The sequence below is a fragment of the Gobio gobio genome, assembly GCF_949357685.1.
Source record: "Gobio gobio genome assembly, chromosome: 4".
Classification (NCBI taxonomy): domain Eukaryota; kingdom Metazoa; phylum Chordata; class Actinopteri; order Cypriniformes; family Gobionidae; genus Gobio; species Gobio gobio.
The window spans coordinates 4,935,952-4,955,825 of NC_137100.1; the positions used below are offsets into that span (position 1 = coordinate 4,935,952).

At 38.3% G+C, this 19,874-nt stretch overlaps 1 protein-coding gene across 1 annotated transcript in view; it reads right to left on the reverse strand.

Moving 5' to 3' along the window:
• Positions 1-348: 348 nt before the first annotated feature.
• The window catches only part of LOC307124796 (60 kDa lysophospholipase-like), a gene marked incomplete at its 5' end in the record, with an annotated part of 28,760 nt that continues 9,234 nt past the window's right edge, over positions 349-19,874 (reverse strand). The window contains 12 exons of the mRNA XM_079814243.1: positions 349-1,574; positions 1,854-1,919; positions 5,927-6,011; positions 6,408-6,494; positions 8,545-8,708; positions 8,978-9,073; positions 10,516-10,635; positions 14,073-14,186; positions 15,327-15,509; positions 15,694-15,806; positions 16,556-16,682; positions 17,353-17,436. Coding sequence (XP_079670369.1) covers positions 1,896-1,919; positions 5,927-6,011; positions 6,408-6,494; positions 8,545-8,708; positions 8,978-9,073; positions 10,516-10,635; positions 14,073-14,186; positions 15,327-15,509; positions 15,694-15,806; positions 16,556-16,682; positions 17,353-17,436 — 1,197 coding nt within the window. The 3' untranslated portion in view covers positions 349-1,574; positions 1,854-1,895. The remainder of the gene's footprint in view (positions 1,575-1,853; positions 1,920-5,926; positions 6,012-6,407; positions 6,495-8,544; positions 8,709-8,977; positions 9,074-10,515; positions 10,636-14,072; positions 14,187-15,326; positions 15,510-15,693; positions 15,807-16,555; positions 16,683-17,352; positions 17,437-19,874) is intronic.

Here is a 19,874-nt window from a genome sequence, read left to right on the forward strand (position 1 = left end):
CTCTGCCCTCCCAGTTAAATGGGAGGTCGTCCCCAGAATCTGCTGCTGTTCCCTGTCTTGGCTTTTCATGGAGCTCATGAAAGGATGGGGAATTTAGAACAGAGCCATACCGCCAAATCTAAATCTTTACAAAATATGCAATTAAAAAATTGTACTAAATGTTTGTCTATTGTGTTTTTTGACTTTAGTGGACCTGTCAAAAATCCATTTGTCTGGTGTGTACAACCCAGCAAACATGTCAACAGAAAGTCTTGTTTTCTATCTCAAGACTCACTCATATTAACCGCCTTCTATCAGCCTGAGAGTTTGACTGAGAAAGTCAGAAGAGCAGACGAAGGATAAAGAAGTGATGATAATAATAAAAGAGCAGGGTTTATTGAATAATTTTAGCTGTGAATTTGTCTCAATGCTCAGACTTCGTACAATTGCCAGTACAATTCCAACAAGTGTTATTACACCAAGGGACAACAATGGAAAATCACAGATTCAAAACATCGTCCTGTGACGTTAAAAACCTTGAAATGGAGACATTCTCTTATCTCCTACCCGTGAAGACAAACATCCATTTAGATGACTAATTATTATGAAATTAAATCATATACTGTATAAACTGTATGTATGATTGATTTATTGAAAATCTTCAGATCTTTCATTCCCCCTCATAATCATAAATGAAAACATTTGATTATATAGATTGATTAAAAGCAAGCAAACCTTCATTATCATTATCAAACGCACTGAAAAGTTTCCCTTCATGCTCTTTATAAGAACAGGTCATCTCTGTCATGCCGCATACCAGCGTCAGTTGAGGGGGTGTGTCTAACATTGGCATTGAAGTGCCTCACAAAAAAAATCAACACTCTTATGATAATGTACAAGAGTGTATAAATGACTAATGATTATAAATGATTATAAAATGAAAATCACATAAAAACTGTATGTATGATTGGTCTATTGAAAATCTTCAGATCTTTCAGTATGCTTGAACATCACAATACATTCATATCTGATTTAAGAGGGACAGCTAATAAAAAAGTATGGCTTGTGTTCTTTATATTTTAAGAGGTCATATGATGCTTTTGATGATGTTTTTCCTTTAGTGTGATGTATCTGTTTGTGCATGTATACAATCTGCAAAGTTATAAAGCTGTGTTTATAAAAGCTCGCAATCATGGTGACGCGTGTTACATTTTCAACACACACTTGAGGTGCTTGGCCAATCACAACGCACTAGGTCAGCTGGCCAATCAGAGCACTCTGAGCTTTTCAGAAGGAGGGGCTTTGTAGAAATTAGCGGGTTTCAGACCGACTGGGAATAGAGGAGCTGCAATAATGTACAGTATGTGAGAAATAATGTGTTTTTGAAGATTAAATCATATTAACATATTCTATTACACCCAATTTAAAATAGCATCATATGACCCCTTTAGGAGTATAATTGTCTAAGTAAGGAAAATCTACTGTGTGTCTGCTAAAAGTAAGAAACCAGATGTATGATAGAACAGGAAGTAACAGTTAGCAGGACGGCCTCCTCAAGATTTTGGACAAGCAGTAAACTTGACAATCTCGCCATTCTGGAAAACAGATAGAAAGAGAATAATGTATGCATTACATGAGTTCTGCACTTCAACTGCAATGTTCAATATGCAAAATGTAGATTGCTGTCACAATATGGAATGATCTGGATGCACATTTTAATGGGATTCACTAGTTTTTTTTAAAGAAACATTCATTCCAATTTCAGAACTATCATCTGTTTTATCTAAACTGAATCTATCTGTGAAACTTTCAATATATCACGATGGCAGCTAATTCACAATCCATTTATATATATGTTAGTTTTTGTTTCCTACCGGAGTTTGTTACTGAGCCGCCCGGTGTAAGAACTCAACAGCCTACTCACATCCAGTGGCTCTTGCCTAAATGTGAGAGAAGCCTATTAATAAAAGTTTACAGCAGGGGTGATAAAATCCTGCACCTGGAGGGTCACTGTCCCGCAAAGTTTAGCTCCAACCCCAATCAAGCACACCTGAACCGGCTAATCAAGGGCTGTGTTCGAAATCGACCTTGATACCTTTAAGGGATTAAGGGCACTGTTTGAGGGGACAGCCATTTGTATTGTAGTCCGAAACCACAGTGGATGTTATCGAGTGCACTCATTCAATCCCATAATGCACCACAATAATGAGTGTACAATCGATGTACGCCAGAGTCCTGCACGGGTTCGGGTATCCGCGGGAGTCTCTCCCTTTTAAAAAAATCACAACCGTGCCCACGCGATCTGCAGTCGTCGAGATGGATCCTGAGGAGTCGAAGACAAGAATACCTAGTGAAGATTGTAGAGTTGTTGACAATAAATCATCAAAAAGCAAGTCCAGTGTGTGGGAGAAGTTTGGAGTTCCCTTTCGAAAGGGAACTCTCGCTGCGTCTTGCTGACGCTACGGGGAACGCCCTCGGCGTGACTGGTGTCTGAAGCTACTATCGAATCACGGCAAAGTCTTTGACCGACATCAGCCCATGACGTCATCGTCGTGCGACCCGGAAGTATATAAGGGCGCTGTGCCAACACAGATACATCTTTTTCGTCTTCAGGGACTGTCTGTTTGAAGCGGTATCTGCGGATCTGGTAAAGTAGAGAGAAAATGAAACGCACAGAGAAGACTAAGCAATGCTTTAGGAAGTTTGCCGACCCGTGTCAAAGGTTTCTGACACCGGAAGACACACACACTCTGTGCGTTTTCTGCCTGGGCGAAGAGCATGCACGGGCAGTTCTTGAGGGAGCTGCCTGTGCAAACTGTGAGCGTTTTCCCGTGAGAACGCTCCGTTCTCGTCTGGCCCTTTTCCTGAGGGAAGAGGGTACAACATCTGGGACTGCCGATGTGAGTCCCGCTCGCGCTGAGGCGGAGCGGCGGCGTACATCGTGGGGCTCCCAGATGGAGCTCACTGATCGTCTGGAGAGAGGCGTGGTTCTCTCAGATGATCTGGCAGCTGACGAGAGCGAGCTGCAGGTCGACGTGGAGAACGAGAGTTCTCCGCCGAGCTCTGCAGCGGGTGCTCTTCGGGACGGGCAGGAGATGGCTGAGGAGGGTGGTAACAGCGACCAGGATCAGCCTGGATCCTCTCAGCCACCCTGTCCCGCGTACGCCGAGCTGCTGGACGCTATGGAGCGCGCCGCGGACAGGCTGAGGCTGCCCTGGCGGCGCGCTGAGGGAGAAGTTGCTTGTGGAAGGCTCGACAATCGATTTCTCCCCGGTCATAGGCCAGCACCCCAGATGAGCCTTCCATTCCTCCCGGACCTGCATACTGAGGTCCGGGCGGCATGGAAGAACCTGTTGTCTGCCCGCATTCACCGACATCAGCGGGCAAGCTTCGCTGATGTCGAGGGAATGGGTAGACACGGGTATGAGTCGATGCCGCCCATAGACGAGACGTTCGCGAACTATCTCGTCTCTGGGCAGGCATCGACGCTGAGATCTCCAACTCTGCCATCCAAACCGCTGAAAACAACCTCGCGGTTAAATGGCAGGGTTTACGCGGCAGCAGGTCAGGCTGGTGCGACCCTGCACACGATGGTGGTGCTGCAGGCGTACCAGGCGGACCTGCTGGAGGATCTCGACCAGGGGGCCGGGCTGTCCCCTGAGGCAGTTTCTGAGCTGCGCTGCACCACAGACCTGGCTCTCCGGGCCACCAAGCAGACTGCTGCTGCTATCGGCCGCTCAATGGCGGCTATGGTGGTTACGGAGAGGCGCCTGTGGTTGAGCCTGGCTGATATCGGGGAGAAAGAGAAGGGCTTTCTCCTCGATTCGCCGGTTTCGCCGACTGGACTTTTCGGCACCTCCGTGGAGGCGGTGGTTGGAAAGTTCAGGGAGGCAAAGGCGCGCTCAGCGGCATTTAAAACGTGCATACCGCTGAGATCAGCGGTAGGGCACAGAGGAGACGGGAGTCCCGCAGGAAAAAGGATCTGAGGAAGGTGATCCAGGACAAACGCTCTCGGTGTTGGTGATGGATCACTTCCCTTGAGGGCAGTTACATCTTAGCCCTCTCCTTTTTTCTTTTTAATGTCTTTTAATGACTTTTTCCCAGGCGCTTCTTACATCAGGCCTGAGACAGGCCCATGGTGAGTAAGAACCATGTTCTGACGGCCCGCCCGGACTTGCTCAGTGAGAACGCCGCTTTCAGGCATGCAAGGGCGGTAGAACATGGCGGTGAGAGCTGCACAGTGAGTCTTCGCTCGACGTGCCGCAGGTGAGAGTGGTCATTTTTGTGTATAACACTAAAAGATGTATTTCTTACAGACCCCCGGTTCCTGTATAGATATGGGTATAGTCGGTATAGTATGGTATAGTATGGGTATATGGGTATGGGTCTGTCGAAGTAGTGGTCCCGGGCCTTTGAGCTGTCTAGATAGAACCTCACGCAGTGGCGTTAGGGTTCCATTTACTCGCATAGCTTGTATAGCGCATTAACCCAGTGTGACCTGAGGGGGAGTTGCTCAGGTTTTTCAGTTGAATTTACTTGTGTTGACAGTTGTCACTGCCAATAGGCAGACACTCCCCTCAGCATGGCGGCGTTGGTATATCGTTCCCCGTAGCGTCAGCTAGACGCAGCGAGAGTTCCCTTTCGAAAGGGAACGTCTCAGGTTACGTATGTAACCTCTGTTCCCTGTGAACAGGGAACGAGCGCTGCGTCTCGTTGCCAAGCTTCAGGGCCTATCTGCCATACAGTCCCTTCAGACAAAAGATGTATCTGTGTTGGCACAGCGCCCTTGTATACTTCCGGGTCGCACAACGATGACGTCATGGGCTGACGTCGGTCAAAGACTTTGCCGTGATTCGATAATAGCTTCAGACACCAGTCACGCCGAGGGCGTTCCCCGTAGCGTCAGCTAGACGCAGCGCTCGTTCCCTGTTCTCAGGGAACAAAGGTTACATACGTAACCTGAGACGTTTCTCTCAGATGGAGAAAACAATATTGTGAAAGGCTTTGCTGCATGCAAAACCTGCCTTAAAGTTTTCGTGTTGGATAGCCGCAAATGTGGAACTTCATCGCTGCGAAAGCACGCAGTTAACTGTGGTAACAAACCAAGCATGAGCAGTTCTATCGAACAGTATTTTTCAAAGGGGACAGAACTGAAGGTGCCTCGTAGAGATGATAAGGACACATAACCATGTTCTTCATGATGTAGCCTTTTGACAGCTTCGGCTGAAGTTGTCCTGATGTGTCATAAATTCTGTATGACCTGGCAATAAACATTTTTGTAAGTATGTCTATAATGTGATATGCTAAACTGATTTTATTTTGGGTGTGGGTCGGGTGTCATTTCAGGTTCTATTTTAAGTGGTTCGGGTGCGGATTTTAATTAGTGCTGCTGTCGGAAAACGGGTCGGATGCGGTTTTAAGCACTGCGGGTACGGGCGGGTGCGGATTTACAGAATCGGACCTGTGCAGGACTCTGATGTACGCTCAACCACCAGAGAATACCCACAATGCACTGTGAGGGTCATGCCCTTCTGGTGCACTCAATGTCCGAATTTGCTCGCTCGTTTTCATTCACTCCTTCAAGTGGACTGTATTAGTGGAGTGATGTAGGGAGTAGTGAATTTGGATAAAACTCAGCCAAGGTCTCACTAGGCATTCCAGAAACTTCCAGGCAGGTTTGTTGAGACAAGTTGAAGCTAAACTCTGCAGGACAGTGGCCCTCCAGGACTGACTTTGGACACCCCTGGTTTACAGGAAGCATATTTAAAATATAATTGCCATTTTTGTCATTGCTTTGACAAAGCAGAACTCATTTTTTTAAAACAATGCAACAGTGTTATACAAGACATTATGTGTTGCTTTCAGTTACAAAAATAAAATGTCACTGAAGGCATCAAATGTTTGGTTATAATTCTGTATTTGACACAGATCTCCATCATTAACTCACCACTTTAATGGGTGTCTGTCCATGGACATCAACTCCTGCTAACTGACAAATCTCCAATCCTTCCGTGTCGTCACCCTCAGCAAGGCTGTTAAACACACATTAGAATCTCTGAATGGGCAATCATCAATCTTAACACAGGAAGTTCATAAACTGAAGGCAAACAGTTCTGGTATGTGCTCAATACACCAAACTGTACATTCATTTTAAATAAACAAAAACAAATAAACAGATATGCTCATTTTGTGACCGCACTTCCATTGAACTTTAATGTGCAATTTAAAAATCCACCTTAAGCTTAACTATATTACTTAACGGAGGAATTGTAATGAATTAAATCAGTGCTAAAAAAAGAACTAATGCTGCTGCTATTACTAATAATAAAAATGACATTTGTGTCCTTTATCAAATTGCTGTGTCCACAAGTTTATAAAAGCAAAAAGAGAAGGACTGATTAGAGGAAATGTGTGTACGTAAACGAGACCTGCGCAACTTCATTCCAGCATGAACCATTTCATCCGGGGAAAAATGAGCTCCAGCCTTCCTCAGCAACTTCACAACTTCCTTGTGCCTACAGACATTGGAGAATTACACACACAGTCACACATGTTAATTGACTTTGCCAGTAGTCCTGGTCACCAATGTAACCCCTCCTGTTCCAACCTGCCCACTCCAAGCGGGACTCGAACCCTGGTCCGCCAGCATGAGTCGGACGCTCTAACAAGGAGGCTAAAGGCTGCAACCTCTAGCATCAGTCACTAGAGCGTCTCTTGAGATCAGAGGAGTGAGGTTTACTCACACAGCAACTACTAGCTGGTCTCCGTTACACTGGCACCCATCAATAGCAGCTGTCACAGTTGCTAGGCCATTTCACAATGCTCATTTCGACCTTCGTGGACTTTGAAGGCGTGGCCTTTGAACATTTCGCTCTTCTAAGGACGAAGCCTCTGAATTGGGTTACAGTTTTGGAATGGGGGTGAGTAAATTCTATGCTAACTATGAATAATTATATGGTGAGTGGCATCAGAACAGACTTGTGACTAGGGATGCATGATACATCGGCCACCATATCGGCCAAATATATGTTAATTATTAATGTTATTATTATCGGCCCAATAAGAACATTTGGCAGATATGTTAAAGCCAATAAATAATGGATTATTTCCTTCAGCTAAGACACTTCAGATGCACACTGTTTGCTGGGATGGTTTTGAATTACTTGAAATATGACATAAATCCCTTCAAAAAGAAAAATACGGTTAAGTGCGACATGCAGCACAAGTCTGTCATATTGGCTACATAAACTTATAATGAGAACATTATAATTAGATGCTTGGGACATCGCTTTTAACCCTTGTATGGTGTTCGTGTCTGTTGGACCCTTTTTCATTTTTTATCAAAAGAAAAATTATACGATTAATTATTTTTTCAAACTGAGACTCATTGGCCTTGGCTCATTTTCTGTGAGGAATCTATATCAGAACAGATTTTCAATGTCCACACACTGTACACCCCCCCCCCCCCCCCTACACATTTATATTACACACAGGATGTTCGGGTCCACTGGGACCCGGGGCTAATAAAAGTGTTGAAATTGTAGGTCCTGTGTACCTTTACTCTGTCCTCCTCCTGTCAGGGCCTGCTGTTAGTGTGTGTATGTTCATGTATATGGTTTATGAGGACACAAATGTGTACAGTGACATGGGTATTACAATGTAAACATGGTTTATGACGACATCTGTGTCCTCATACTAAAACATACTAAATGGTGTTTTTTGAAATTCAAAAAATGCCAAAAGTTTTCTGTGATTGGTAGGTTTAGGGGTAGGGTTAGTGTAGGGGGATAGATTATACAGTTTGTACATTAGAAAAACCATTATGCCTATGGAGAGTAACCATACACCACATATCCAAGTGAGTGTGTGTGTGTGTGGTGTGTGTGGTGTGTGTGTTTTGTGTGTGTGTGTGTATGTGTGTGTGTTATTGGTGTGTGTGTGTGTGTGTGTGTGTGCGTGCATGAGTGTGTATGTGCGTGCGTGTGAGAGAAAGATTGTGTGTAAGTGTGAGAGAGTGCAAGAGTGAGTTTTGTTTCTACCCCTGCCGTTCCCACACGAGGTTGCAATTCTTAAATGTGATCTAACAAAGGTAAAGAGAAAATGTTAACCATATATGCTGTTTATATTGCTTGTAATTGGGATGAAGTAAACATCTGTTGAGTATTTTAACATAAAATATTTGATTGTGTTGAATTAAAAACCCAAAAATGCAGCGGGTCCACCAGACCCACAAACACTGGCTGAATAACAAAAATATGAACACCACACAAAGGTTAATGGTGAGACTTTTGTTTTTATAAATCAGGCTCTCAAAAATTATATACAAATTTGGAAGTAGGTTTATCGGCTTTCAAAAATAAGGAATTAACGTTTATCAATATCGGCCAAAATTTTCATATCAGTGCATCCCTACTTGTGACCCGTTAATTGGTCGCAACCACCAGTTTAAAACCAGTGGTCTTGTCTAGTTTGCCTTAAAGACTGTCAGTATAAATTTATGTGGCAAAGAGTTAACCTAACTTTTTGCAGACCTAAAAAGACTTTGGAGACTACAATCAGTATTACCTGAAGGAAACAGCACCATGAAGTGGTGAATCACCAAAGCGATCTCTGGCATAGACTGTGAACCCTTTACTCAGAAGATGCTCCACCACTTTCAGATGCCCCTCACATGCAGCGATGTGGAGAGGAGTGCGGCCATCATAGTCTGCCATGCTCAAGTCTGCACCCTATATAGAAAGATATGAATCATAACCCATATCCGGATTTGCTAGACTGCATTTAATCCTGCAAACCAGCACAGCTGACTTGTTCGCATGCTCCTGGATCATTTTTGATATAATAAACAATATTCAAATAAAAAACAGTTGCAGGCTTTGGTTTTAAACTGCAGGCATACATTACTGCAAACTGTAAAAAGTTTGTAATAGGCTGTATTTATTTGTTTCCACTTATTACAGGTACTGTTTGCCCTTCTAAATGGGTGTCAATGTCTTACCATTTCCCTTATGGCCTCTAGAGCTTCAATATCTCCAACCTTAGCAGCAGCGCAGGCCAGAGTGGGGGTTATTGCATCTCGTATGGCTTCAAGCTCCTGTGGACATCAGTAATATTATAGTTTATCTGACATCAAGTGAACGTCATTGTTACGTCCCCAGGGACGTTTGGAGTATTTTTGGGGTTTTCCTGTTGTTTTCTGTGTGGTTCCTTTCGGTCTCTTGCACTTTCACTTTAACAAGAGACGTGCGGGCGCAATTCACTTCTCTTCTGAAGATTGAGAGATTGTTTGGAAAATTTTCATGAAATGAAATGTGTTTACAAGGCAGGAATAAACATTGCTCCTGCAGCTGAAAGAATATCTGACTATATCAATGCATGATGTGAATCAAAGAAATATGCCTAATAATTATAGGTTCACAAAGAGCTCAAATTAATACACATTGTTTAAAAGCATTATGAATGCATGTATTATATTTATATTAGGCTACGTGTCAATCAATATAATAATTATATTAATATATATGAATTAAAAGTAATTATAATTCATATAATATATAATTAGCGCCAAAATATGATCAATTTTGTCTAAAGTTTTTTCACTATATAAACTGCTTTAATTTGGAAGGAGAGATACAGATAAAGTGGCTTTATTGCATCTTTACTTGCAGTTGAATGGTCCAGTATGGGTTTGCAATTAGTAACCCAGAATAAAACTTTAGCCGTGTGGTGTAAGTTACCATGGTGTTGAACACCGCTAAAAACCAATCCACCTTCTTGAGCCCAAAAAAACTGAGTTTGCTCAAACTATTCTCGAACTTACCTGGGTAGCAACTAAAACCAGCTTTGTGCAACAGGCCACTGGTAACTGACTCTGAGTAAGTTACCTCTCTTTCAGAGATGGGCTTGACTTACCCTGCTTTCTCAGGTTTGACATACCTCCCACTCTGAAACGGCAAACCCAGAGTTTCCCTCATTTCAGAGTTAACATCGGAAGCATGTGGGTCCTCTTCCAGAAAATTTTACTAGAGTAGATGCCATTTACATTAAGTAAAAATATACACCTTGTTTACTAAACGTCTGGTTAGGCCAGACAAAATTAGGGAAAACACAAGATCATTTACATTAGCAATAGTGCAGGGTTTAAGACACATGGCATCAAGTTGACTCAAATCGACCCGAGGTTCGAATCCGTCTTTTGCTGAATTCGCGCTCTTTTCACATATCAGATCGGAAAGGCATTAATTTTCAATAAAAATGAAGAAAATCTTAAAAGTGAAAATGAAGCGACTTTAATAATGAAGTGTTTATCAGTTAGAGGTAGGTAAACAGTCATGCACTGAATTAGAGACGATAAAAGTGGCTGGGTCCAATATTATTGGTCTTAAAAAAGTGGGTCTTGTCCCACATACAATGTTTCCGACGCCCATGGTTAACACACTCAGAGTTTTCACTTAACCTCCTTTCTGAAACAGGCCTGTTCGTTTAAAGTAGGCTACAAAACAAAGTTAAAAAGAGAGAAAGCGCAGGTTACATTACCTCTTTACAGCTGCTGTTGAGGGACTTGGCGATGACCTTAATAAAGCGACTGTCGCTGAGAGAAATCTCTGCACCAACCAGGTCAGCTTGCATCTCACCACGCTGATTGTGACTCATAAACTTATGAACAAAGAACATGTTTAATTAATAAGTGATCTAAACAAGTAATAATTATCATCAAATTGTTATTATTTACAATAAAACTACTGCTCTGCATTATTATTATTATTATTATTTGAATTAAACTCACATTTAAATCAGATTCATGTGGAACAACTAACAAAAATAATAGACCCTTTTCACAGACTGTGCCATTTTAACAGTCTGCAACGTTTTTAGTATATATATATATTTTTGAATAGGCTATTTGTATATTTATAACCCTAATACTTTGTATTATATTACTTTTGCATCCAATTACAAGAGACAAGTTAGCACTGCTGTGAGGGTGTTTCTAATACAGTGTCTATGGGAGTGATGGTAAAAATGAACAACTTTCTCTCTTTTCACTGCTGTTATTAATCTCACTCTATTTTTTCCCTCTTTTTAAAAGTTGTGAAATTGTGAAGTCTTTCTTTTGCTATTTAAGCAAATGGGCACACACACACAATTTTTTTTTAATGTATTCTCTCATTCACAGCTATAATATTTAACCCAACTATGACGACTTCTGCTCTGAGAAACCCGGATATGTGAAAAGGATCTATTAAAGAAAAGATCGTAAGGTCAATAAGTTTCTTAAAATATCTACAACAAAAAAATATACATCAGAGCAAGGTTAGTTCAGATTGTAAGATGTGACTTCCCCATTGATTATTTCATGTAGCCTAATAAAAAAATAATAATAAAAAAACCGTATTAGCTTGAAAAATATTTTGAAAACATATGGATTGTAATACTTTTTTTAAAAAATACTTCAATATCATTTACTTAATGGTTACACCACATGACATTTCTTAACCTTTTCTTGGCCATGGTATAAAATTCAAAAAAAAAAAAAAAAAAGAATGAAACAAACATGAATACAAAGAGTATGACAAAGAACTTGGCATTTGCATTTCATATTTGATAAAAAAAAAAAAAACATTTTAATAGTACACTACCTTTCAAAAGTTTGGGGTCGGTATGATTTTTTTTCTATGAAAAAAGTATCTTACGCCCACCAAGGCTGCATTTAAATTGATCAAAAAATACATTAGAACAGTGAGATTGTGAAACAGTATAATATTAATAAGTTGCATTTAAACATTTTCAACAAAAAAGTTTTCAACTGTGATAATTTATTCCTGTGATGGCAAAATCTGATTTCCATTCTTCAGTCACATAATCCTTCAGAAATTATAATGTGCTGATTTGGGGCTTAAGAAACTTATTGTAAATATAAAATGTATAATTATTATTATTATTATTATTATTATTATTATTATTATTATTATTATTATTATTATTATTATTATTATCAAGGGTGGGTCTATAAAACACCTTACATGTTTTCTGTTTTTGTTTTTATTGGTCTAGCTAATTTTGCCCTTCATGACAACTGTGAGGGGGTGATTTTTTTCATAATTCATTCGTTTACATTATAGACTGTAAAATATTTATATATATATATATATATATATATATATATATATATATATATATATATATATATATATATATATATATATATATATATATATATATATATATATATATATATATATATATATATATATATATATATATATATATTATTAAGCCTTAATAGCGTTATTTTAATAACGTTATTAATAGCACTTTAATTTTTCGCCGCTATGGGAAGAGGTGGACAGTAACTAAGTACATTTACTTGAGTACTGTACTTAAGTACACTTTTTGAGTATCTGTACTTTCCTTGAGTAGTATTTTTTCTGCAAACTTATGACTTTTACTTCACTACATTTGAAAGACAAATATCTTACTTTTTACTCCACTACATTTCTATCAAGGCTCTCGAAGTAGAAAGTCGTAGCCGCTTTGAAAGTCAGTGGATGATTTGTTTTCTTCTTAAAAACGTGATTCGTTTTTTTTTTTTTTTTTTGCAGACAGCCAATCAGTAATCACTCTTGTAGGATCACATGAAGTTAAATGATTTCCAAGTATTTTTTGAACACCAATCAATTGATGGCAAAATTGAAGGCGGCAGTTCCCAGATGCTCTTATCAAAAAAATTCAGTACTTGTGCTAAAATTCAGTACTTGTGGTCTGGCGTCTGAGAGGCAGCTTTCTGTGTGCACTGCGCATCCATGGCCATACTTAAAAGTTAAAATTCAGAAGAGCAGACGTGGATAAGTCTGAAAGTGCACACAGAAAGCTGCCTCTCAGACGCCAGACCTGAAGTACTGAATTTTAGTCTATTGAATCTACTAAAATCTTATTATAGTCAATTAAAACTAGACTAAGACTAAACAATTCAGATGCCTAAAATGTTATAGTCAAAAGACTGACTACAACTAAATCCAAATTTGCTGTCAAAATTAACACAAAAATTAAATATGGTTGGTCAAATGATTTTTATAGATTTACCCGCCAAGTTGCCATAGCCTTGTGGATAGAGCGCTAATGCATAGGTAACGTTCCACAATGATGTTATTTAGCATGCAAAAGCGTAGTTGGGCTAATAATGTTAACTGAAGTCCTTTCTGAAATATGTTTTTAAATAATCCTGTCAAATAAACACAATGTAGAAACCTTTCTTTTCTAGTATGATTTTGACTTTGATAAGAGCTTTGTAACTTTTAAGCAAGTATTTAAATGAGTTCAAGATATGCTAGCATGTCGGATGGAGCATGACTGGCTTAAACCACCATAATGGAACAGCGTGCATTAATACAACAATGCAACAATAATAAAATAATGTGTTTACTTTTACTTTTGATACTTAAGTACTTTTAAAAGCAAGTACTTCTGTACTTTTACTTAAGTAAAAATCTATCTTTACAACTTTCACTTGTAATGGAGTAATATTTAACCAATAGTACTTTTACTTTTACTCAAGTAATGGAGTTGTGTACTTTGTCCACCTCTGGCTATGGGTCGCTAACCTATTTAAAACAATAACAAAGGCATAGATTGATGACGCAATGAATGGGCGTGGAATCATGGAACTTGCCTCCTACTGTGGATGAGTGAATGCATGCATGTTTTTAACATGACTGTGGTATGAAGCAGGGAGCGATTACTAATAAGATACAGATATCAGCGCCACACTCGAGGACATGAGGACATTTAATTCTACCGAACTACAGAGTGGCCAATTACTATACAGGGCTGCGTTTCCCAAAACCATAGTTGCTAAGTTAGCAACTTTGTTGGTTGCAATGCAATTTCCCATTGCCAACCAACTAAGTTGCTAACAGGTTAGCAACTATGGTTTTGGGAAACGCACCCCTGGTCAGTTTATTCAACGAATTGAAATTGTGTTGCATTTAGGCTACAATCCTGTGAAAACGCCCCTAATTCCCATGCCCCTCGGTGTACATGTTAGTGACCCAAATGTGGTTTAAATGCATTTTTAAGAGACATTTTTTTCATACCTCCTTCTTCTCTTCTGTACTGAGTTGTTTTTTTGCCAGTACATTGGAGAGTTTTGTAAGAGCAGCTTCTGGGGTCATGTCACGGCCAGTGATCACACCAGCCTCAGACAGTTTCTGCGAGGGAATATTCAATTACACACTCCTGGAATACAACAGCCTGCTCTCATTGTTAATATGTAGATATTCATACCTAACATTCAAAGACATTAAACATTTAAGTACATTTGAATAGATAAAACATGGACGTATCAGCAACATTTAGGCCGAAACGTGGCATTATTTCATTTTTACAGCTACAAAACTTTACATATTTATGAATCTTTGATTCATAACGATGTATAATTTCCCTTTTACCATTTTATAGATAAATGTAAGATCCCCTAACCCTACTCCCAGACCTAAACACACATTTTATACAGAATAAGAATAAAAAATGATGGGAAGAGATGTGTAGGAAAATTTAAATTTTACTAACAATATAGCATTTAAAAGATATTTTGAGGATACTTCCACTTATGAAGAAAAACATAACTAACAGACAAGTGTAATCACAATAATTCATTTATTGCGAAAATGTCAAAAGCGGTACCAAAAGTTGTTTAAATGACAATAGCATTTCCGATTTTCAAATGTAGGCCTACATGGACTAAAACAGGGCATGTCACAATCTGTGACGAAGCAGGCGAGAGCCAATGAGCATTTGATATCACTGCCGTAAATAATGTAACGCTTCTTGAGGGCACACATTTTTTTAAATTCATAACGAGTGGTGCAGGATTTGACGTTTTTTCACCATCGCTGAGGGGAATGGAGATGAATATTCCATTGCTGGATAAAGGGATGAATTTGGATCTGTTCCTCGCAAGATTTGGTTTACAGCGAGCGAGCTAATAAAATATGTGAATTATATTGTGCTTTGGTGTAGCTATTTATGGTTCTATTGTTAGTCGCTGTATAAGAGAAAACTGTTAATAAATGCAAATGAAAACTTGACAATTGAATACAATAGAGTTAAAACATTAATGCCACGATTTTAATATTCATAATAAATAGGAATAGCCTACGTGCAAATATGTAGGTCGGTAAAGTTGTTCATACGTAAATAATCTAAGTTTTAGTGCTGTTAATAGGCTACGTCTATATAATACGTTTCAGAAAATGTAAAGAAATGTAACATTATGTGTTGTAGAATTACACTCTGCGTAAAAATATACATGTATCCTCATAAGGCCTTTTTAAAGCAAACTCCCATACCTTGCCAGTGTCATATGTCATTTTGACCGAGCCACGGAGGCACTGGGTGCAGTTGATAATAATGACTCCTCTGTCGCTCGCTTTTTTGATCTCAGCCAGCAGGTCCTCGTTCTTGTCGGGGGCGTTACCGCAGCCGTAAGTCTCCAATATCATCCCGTCCAGAGGCTGCAAGAAGGCCTTGACCTGATGAGAGAACAAATCTCATTTAAACTTCTGAAACTTTCAAAAGATAAGCTGAAAATGAAACTTATGTCAGTAGCCTATTTACTAAACCTTGTAAAAAATAATGAACGTGTTCATGGACGGAATGAAGAGATTTGGGGAAAATATGTGGCAAATAAAAGGAGACATAACCACACGGCCTTACTGTATCAGCAGTGATTCCTGGAAAGAGTCGCAGGACACCCACATTACAGTTCAAGTCTGTGTTGACAGTGAAGATGTCCGTTGTTTTGGGTTTCAACGCAATGTCCCAGTTAACTAAAGAGAGGAAATTAAGCATAATAACAAGTTTGCATAAAATAAATAACACTGCAGAATCAATAAGGGAGTTTACATTAAATTTCAAGCAGTGTCCTGTAACATCATATAATGGACTAATATTTGTAAGTAATTAATTCTTCTCCCCACAGGAGTATTAAAGTGAACAGAAAATGATTAAAAAGAGTTTTAAAAAAAAACATACAAAAATTAAAACAATAAACAGAAACAAAAAAAAACAAATTCCTGTAAATGTAACTTAAATTTAAAAGAAAATCGAACTGATTATATAAACTGTAGTAGTATCTCAATGACACTATAAACAGCACTGCCACTCAATCTTCCTCTATACATGCACATAAATGTAATAAATAAATTATTATCAACTACCAATGGTGAATTTTTGAAGTTTTATGCCAAATATGAATAACATCTACTCAATATTTGTGACTCCATATGTTTGTGATTGCTTCTAAAAAGAGAACAAAATTAAATGTTACTGATAGGTCGATTAGGTTTTCACACTTCAAAAAAGATTCGAAAGCACCATAAAGTACCATAAAAGTGTATGACTTATATTCCAAATCTTCTGAAATCATATAACAGATTTATGCAAGTGATAAACAGAAATCACATGGACCACCAACATTTTGTGTGAATTTTCAATTTTTTTAGGAAAACAAATCTACTAATAGAATCATATGGTACTAAGACTGCGTGTGTATAAATGTTGGTAGAGCTGGAATCACTTTTGATGTCGATTTCTGCATCGGCTAATGGCGGCAGGTTTGGTGAAGCAAATGCTTCAAAGTTTCCAGCGTCCACTTTGGTGACACGATTGCCCCTGTACAGCTTGTGATGAAAAAACAGGCAAACCTGTGAAGAAAGACACCAATGGCTTTTTGTCTGTTCCTTTACTCAATTTGATCTGTTTTTTTTATTATTTTATAACAATAATAATTATTATAAAATTATAACAATAAAATTATAATAATTGTGCTTCATTGGCATGGCAGAAAAAAAGTACTGCATAACATATAATCATATCAACCACATTTTATCAAATATTATTTACTGTATTTTATTAAAAACTATCTTCCATATTTTTAAATAAAATTATTTTAATGCTAAAATTTTTTAAAGGGATAGTTCACTCAAAAATGAAAATTCTGTCATCCTTTACTCACCCTCACAAAAGATGATATTTTGAATAATAAGGTTAACCAAACAGTTGTGGGGAACCATCGACTTCCATAGTAGGAAGAAAATAAATACTATGGACGTCAATTGGGCCCATGAACTGTTTGGTTACAAACATCATCTTTTGTGTTCAGCAGAAGAAAGAAATTCAATTCAGGTTTGGAACAACTTGAAGCGAGTGAATGATGACACAAGTTTAATGGGTGAGCTAACCCTGAATGAAAACTATTTTATAACTGCAGTCCTAATCATCCAACACATCTTAAGTATTGGACAGTATCTTGCACATAGCCTATTTCATTTGTAATGGATACAAACGCTTCCCTCACAGAGAATAAAAACTCACCTCAGGGATGATAAATTGTCCTGCGATCAACAGCGCCCCCAAGAGATTGTCCATCCCATCATTCCTTAATTCATAGATGGGCACCTGCAACATAGAAGATGATTGTAAAGTTAACATAATGTGCTTTTTGATGATAGGGCCTAATCAATAATTTCATATTTCTATAATTAAAATATTATTTTGGAACATAAATCTAAAAATTTAGGCAATTATAATTACAGTGTAAGTGGATTTTGATAAATGGTAAGATGGATTTTGTTTATTGATTTCATTTCATTCTTATAACAGCCATGGTGTATCGTGGTAAATAGTTTAATTAAAAAGATGGTCAACAATATATATATAACTTTACACTGAAAAAAATGATTATGGCCCGATTAAATTAAGCATAATTAATTAATGCTCGTTTAAATAATTTAAATTTAGTTTTTTGATTTAAATTTTAAAAAATGAATTGGTTTTATGGGAATTGCACGTGTTTTTGTTTAAATTTAGATAAATAAATTGATTGCGACCACTTACGATACATTTTTTTAGTAAATTCACCGAAAAATTATTTTCAGTAAAGAAGTGTGCCCTAAAAAGTAGTTATTTTCGTCTGTTTGGATACTTTAAACACAAGTTTGCACAGCCTGTTTAGTTTACCTGTTTAGCCTAATCGTTAGTAACATGCGTTTTGTCCGACTCATAGCGCGCGTCCTCGACGCGTGATTTACCATATAAGCACGTATTCTTTTTGTGATAAACCACGCATCAAGGATCGGCGATTTGCTGTCACCCCCGCCAGGCACGCCCACTCGCGATATTCCATTATTATCCAAAATTATTTTATGGAATCTTATGGGCGCCTACTCTAGCCTGTTAGTCCACTAAAATGTTATAGCCTATAATATTGAGGAAGTACAGAAATGATTTAGAAACGCACAACAGAAGCTACATATAGAAAATACCATATATATGTATATATATATATACAATCGCTTTGGCGCCCCTACACTCTAAAAAATGCTGGGTTAAAAACAACCCAAGTTGGGTTGAAAATGGACTAACCCAGCAATTGGGTTGTTTTAACCCAGTGAATGGGTCGTTTTAACTCAGCGGTTGGGTTAAATCTTTGCTTAAAACAACCCAATTGCTGGGTTAAAACAAGCCAATTGTTGGGTTCGTCCATTTTCAACCCAACTTGGGTTGTTTTTAACCCAGCATTTTTTGTGTGAGCCTGATAAGAATCTCATCTCAAGATGATTTATGCTTTATATAAAGAAAATAAAGCCTATTTTTAATATATTTGCTTGAAAATTAGTTTTCATTACTGAAGTGCATTCCCATTATTTTCAATGGTTAATTTCAACACATTGATCTGCATAAATGAACACTAAAGCCTAGAACACACCAAACCGACAGTCATTTTTTCGGTGTATTCCACATGTTGAATCGGCGTTGGCGCTTGTCGGTCAGTCGGGCCATCTGATCGTTCTGATTGGCTGTTCTGTTAGCGAACCAGTGCACGAGAAAAAAAACAAACAGAAGTGGCCGTCTGTGAGGAGCGAGATTATCATATATATACATAATAAAGGCTAGATGTCTCGTCCGTGCTGCTGGCCAATGAAGGTCGACGTCTGCACCAGGCGGCCATCTTGTTACAGTCAACTCGCTCACTTATAACATTGTGTTTTAATGGTGCATGTACTTTTTAAATAACCATAACTTGCTCAATTTTCTACCGATTTTCATGTCCAAGCATCCATAATTATAGCCACGTTAATAACGTTTTTGTAAGAAACCAAACCATTTGTAAATCCGCCGTAAGACATCTAGCCTTTATTAGTTCTATCTATGGAGATTATGAGGAGATCCTAAAATAACCTTCATTTTATAAAAAATATTATTAATTCTAAAAAAATTCTGGGTTGTTTCAACCCATGTTTGGGTCAAATATGGACAACTATTGGTTTATTAAAATTTTAAACCCAACGACGGTTGGGTTTGTCCATATTTGACCCAAAAATGAGTTGAAACAAACCAAAAAAAAAAAATTTATATATATATACTTTTGTTGATTTTGAGGTGCAATTATATTCACACGTCCTTGTCGGTTTTACTTTATTTGTGCAAATAAATCTATTTTCCAAAAATGTAGCATATTAGACAAAACATGGATAAACATTTAAAAAACATCCTGTGCTCTAAAAAATCCTGGGTTAAAACAAACCAAGGTGGGTTGAAAATGGACAAACCCAGCAATTGGGTTGTTTTACATAAGCATTTAACCCAATTGGATTTGTCCATTTTCAACCCAACTTGGGTTGTTTTTAACCCAGCATTTTTTAGAGTGTATGCGCCACATATAGCGCATACCCACTTTTTGCGCCACTGAGTAACAGTATTCATGTGGTAGTTCACCATATTAGCTAAGTTACTATTTTTTTCATATCTCTAAAACCCAACAGCAATTCTAACTAACATTTTTAGTTAACCTTACTTAGTGAAAACTTAATTGTAAAAATCTAGTAATCTGTTCT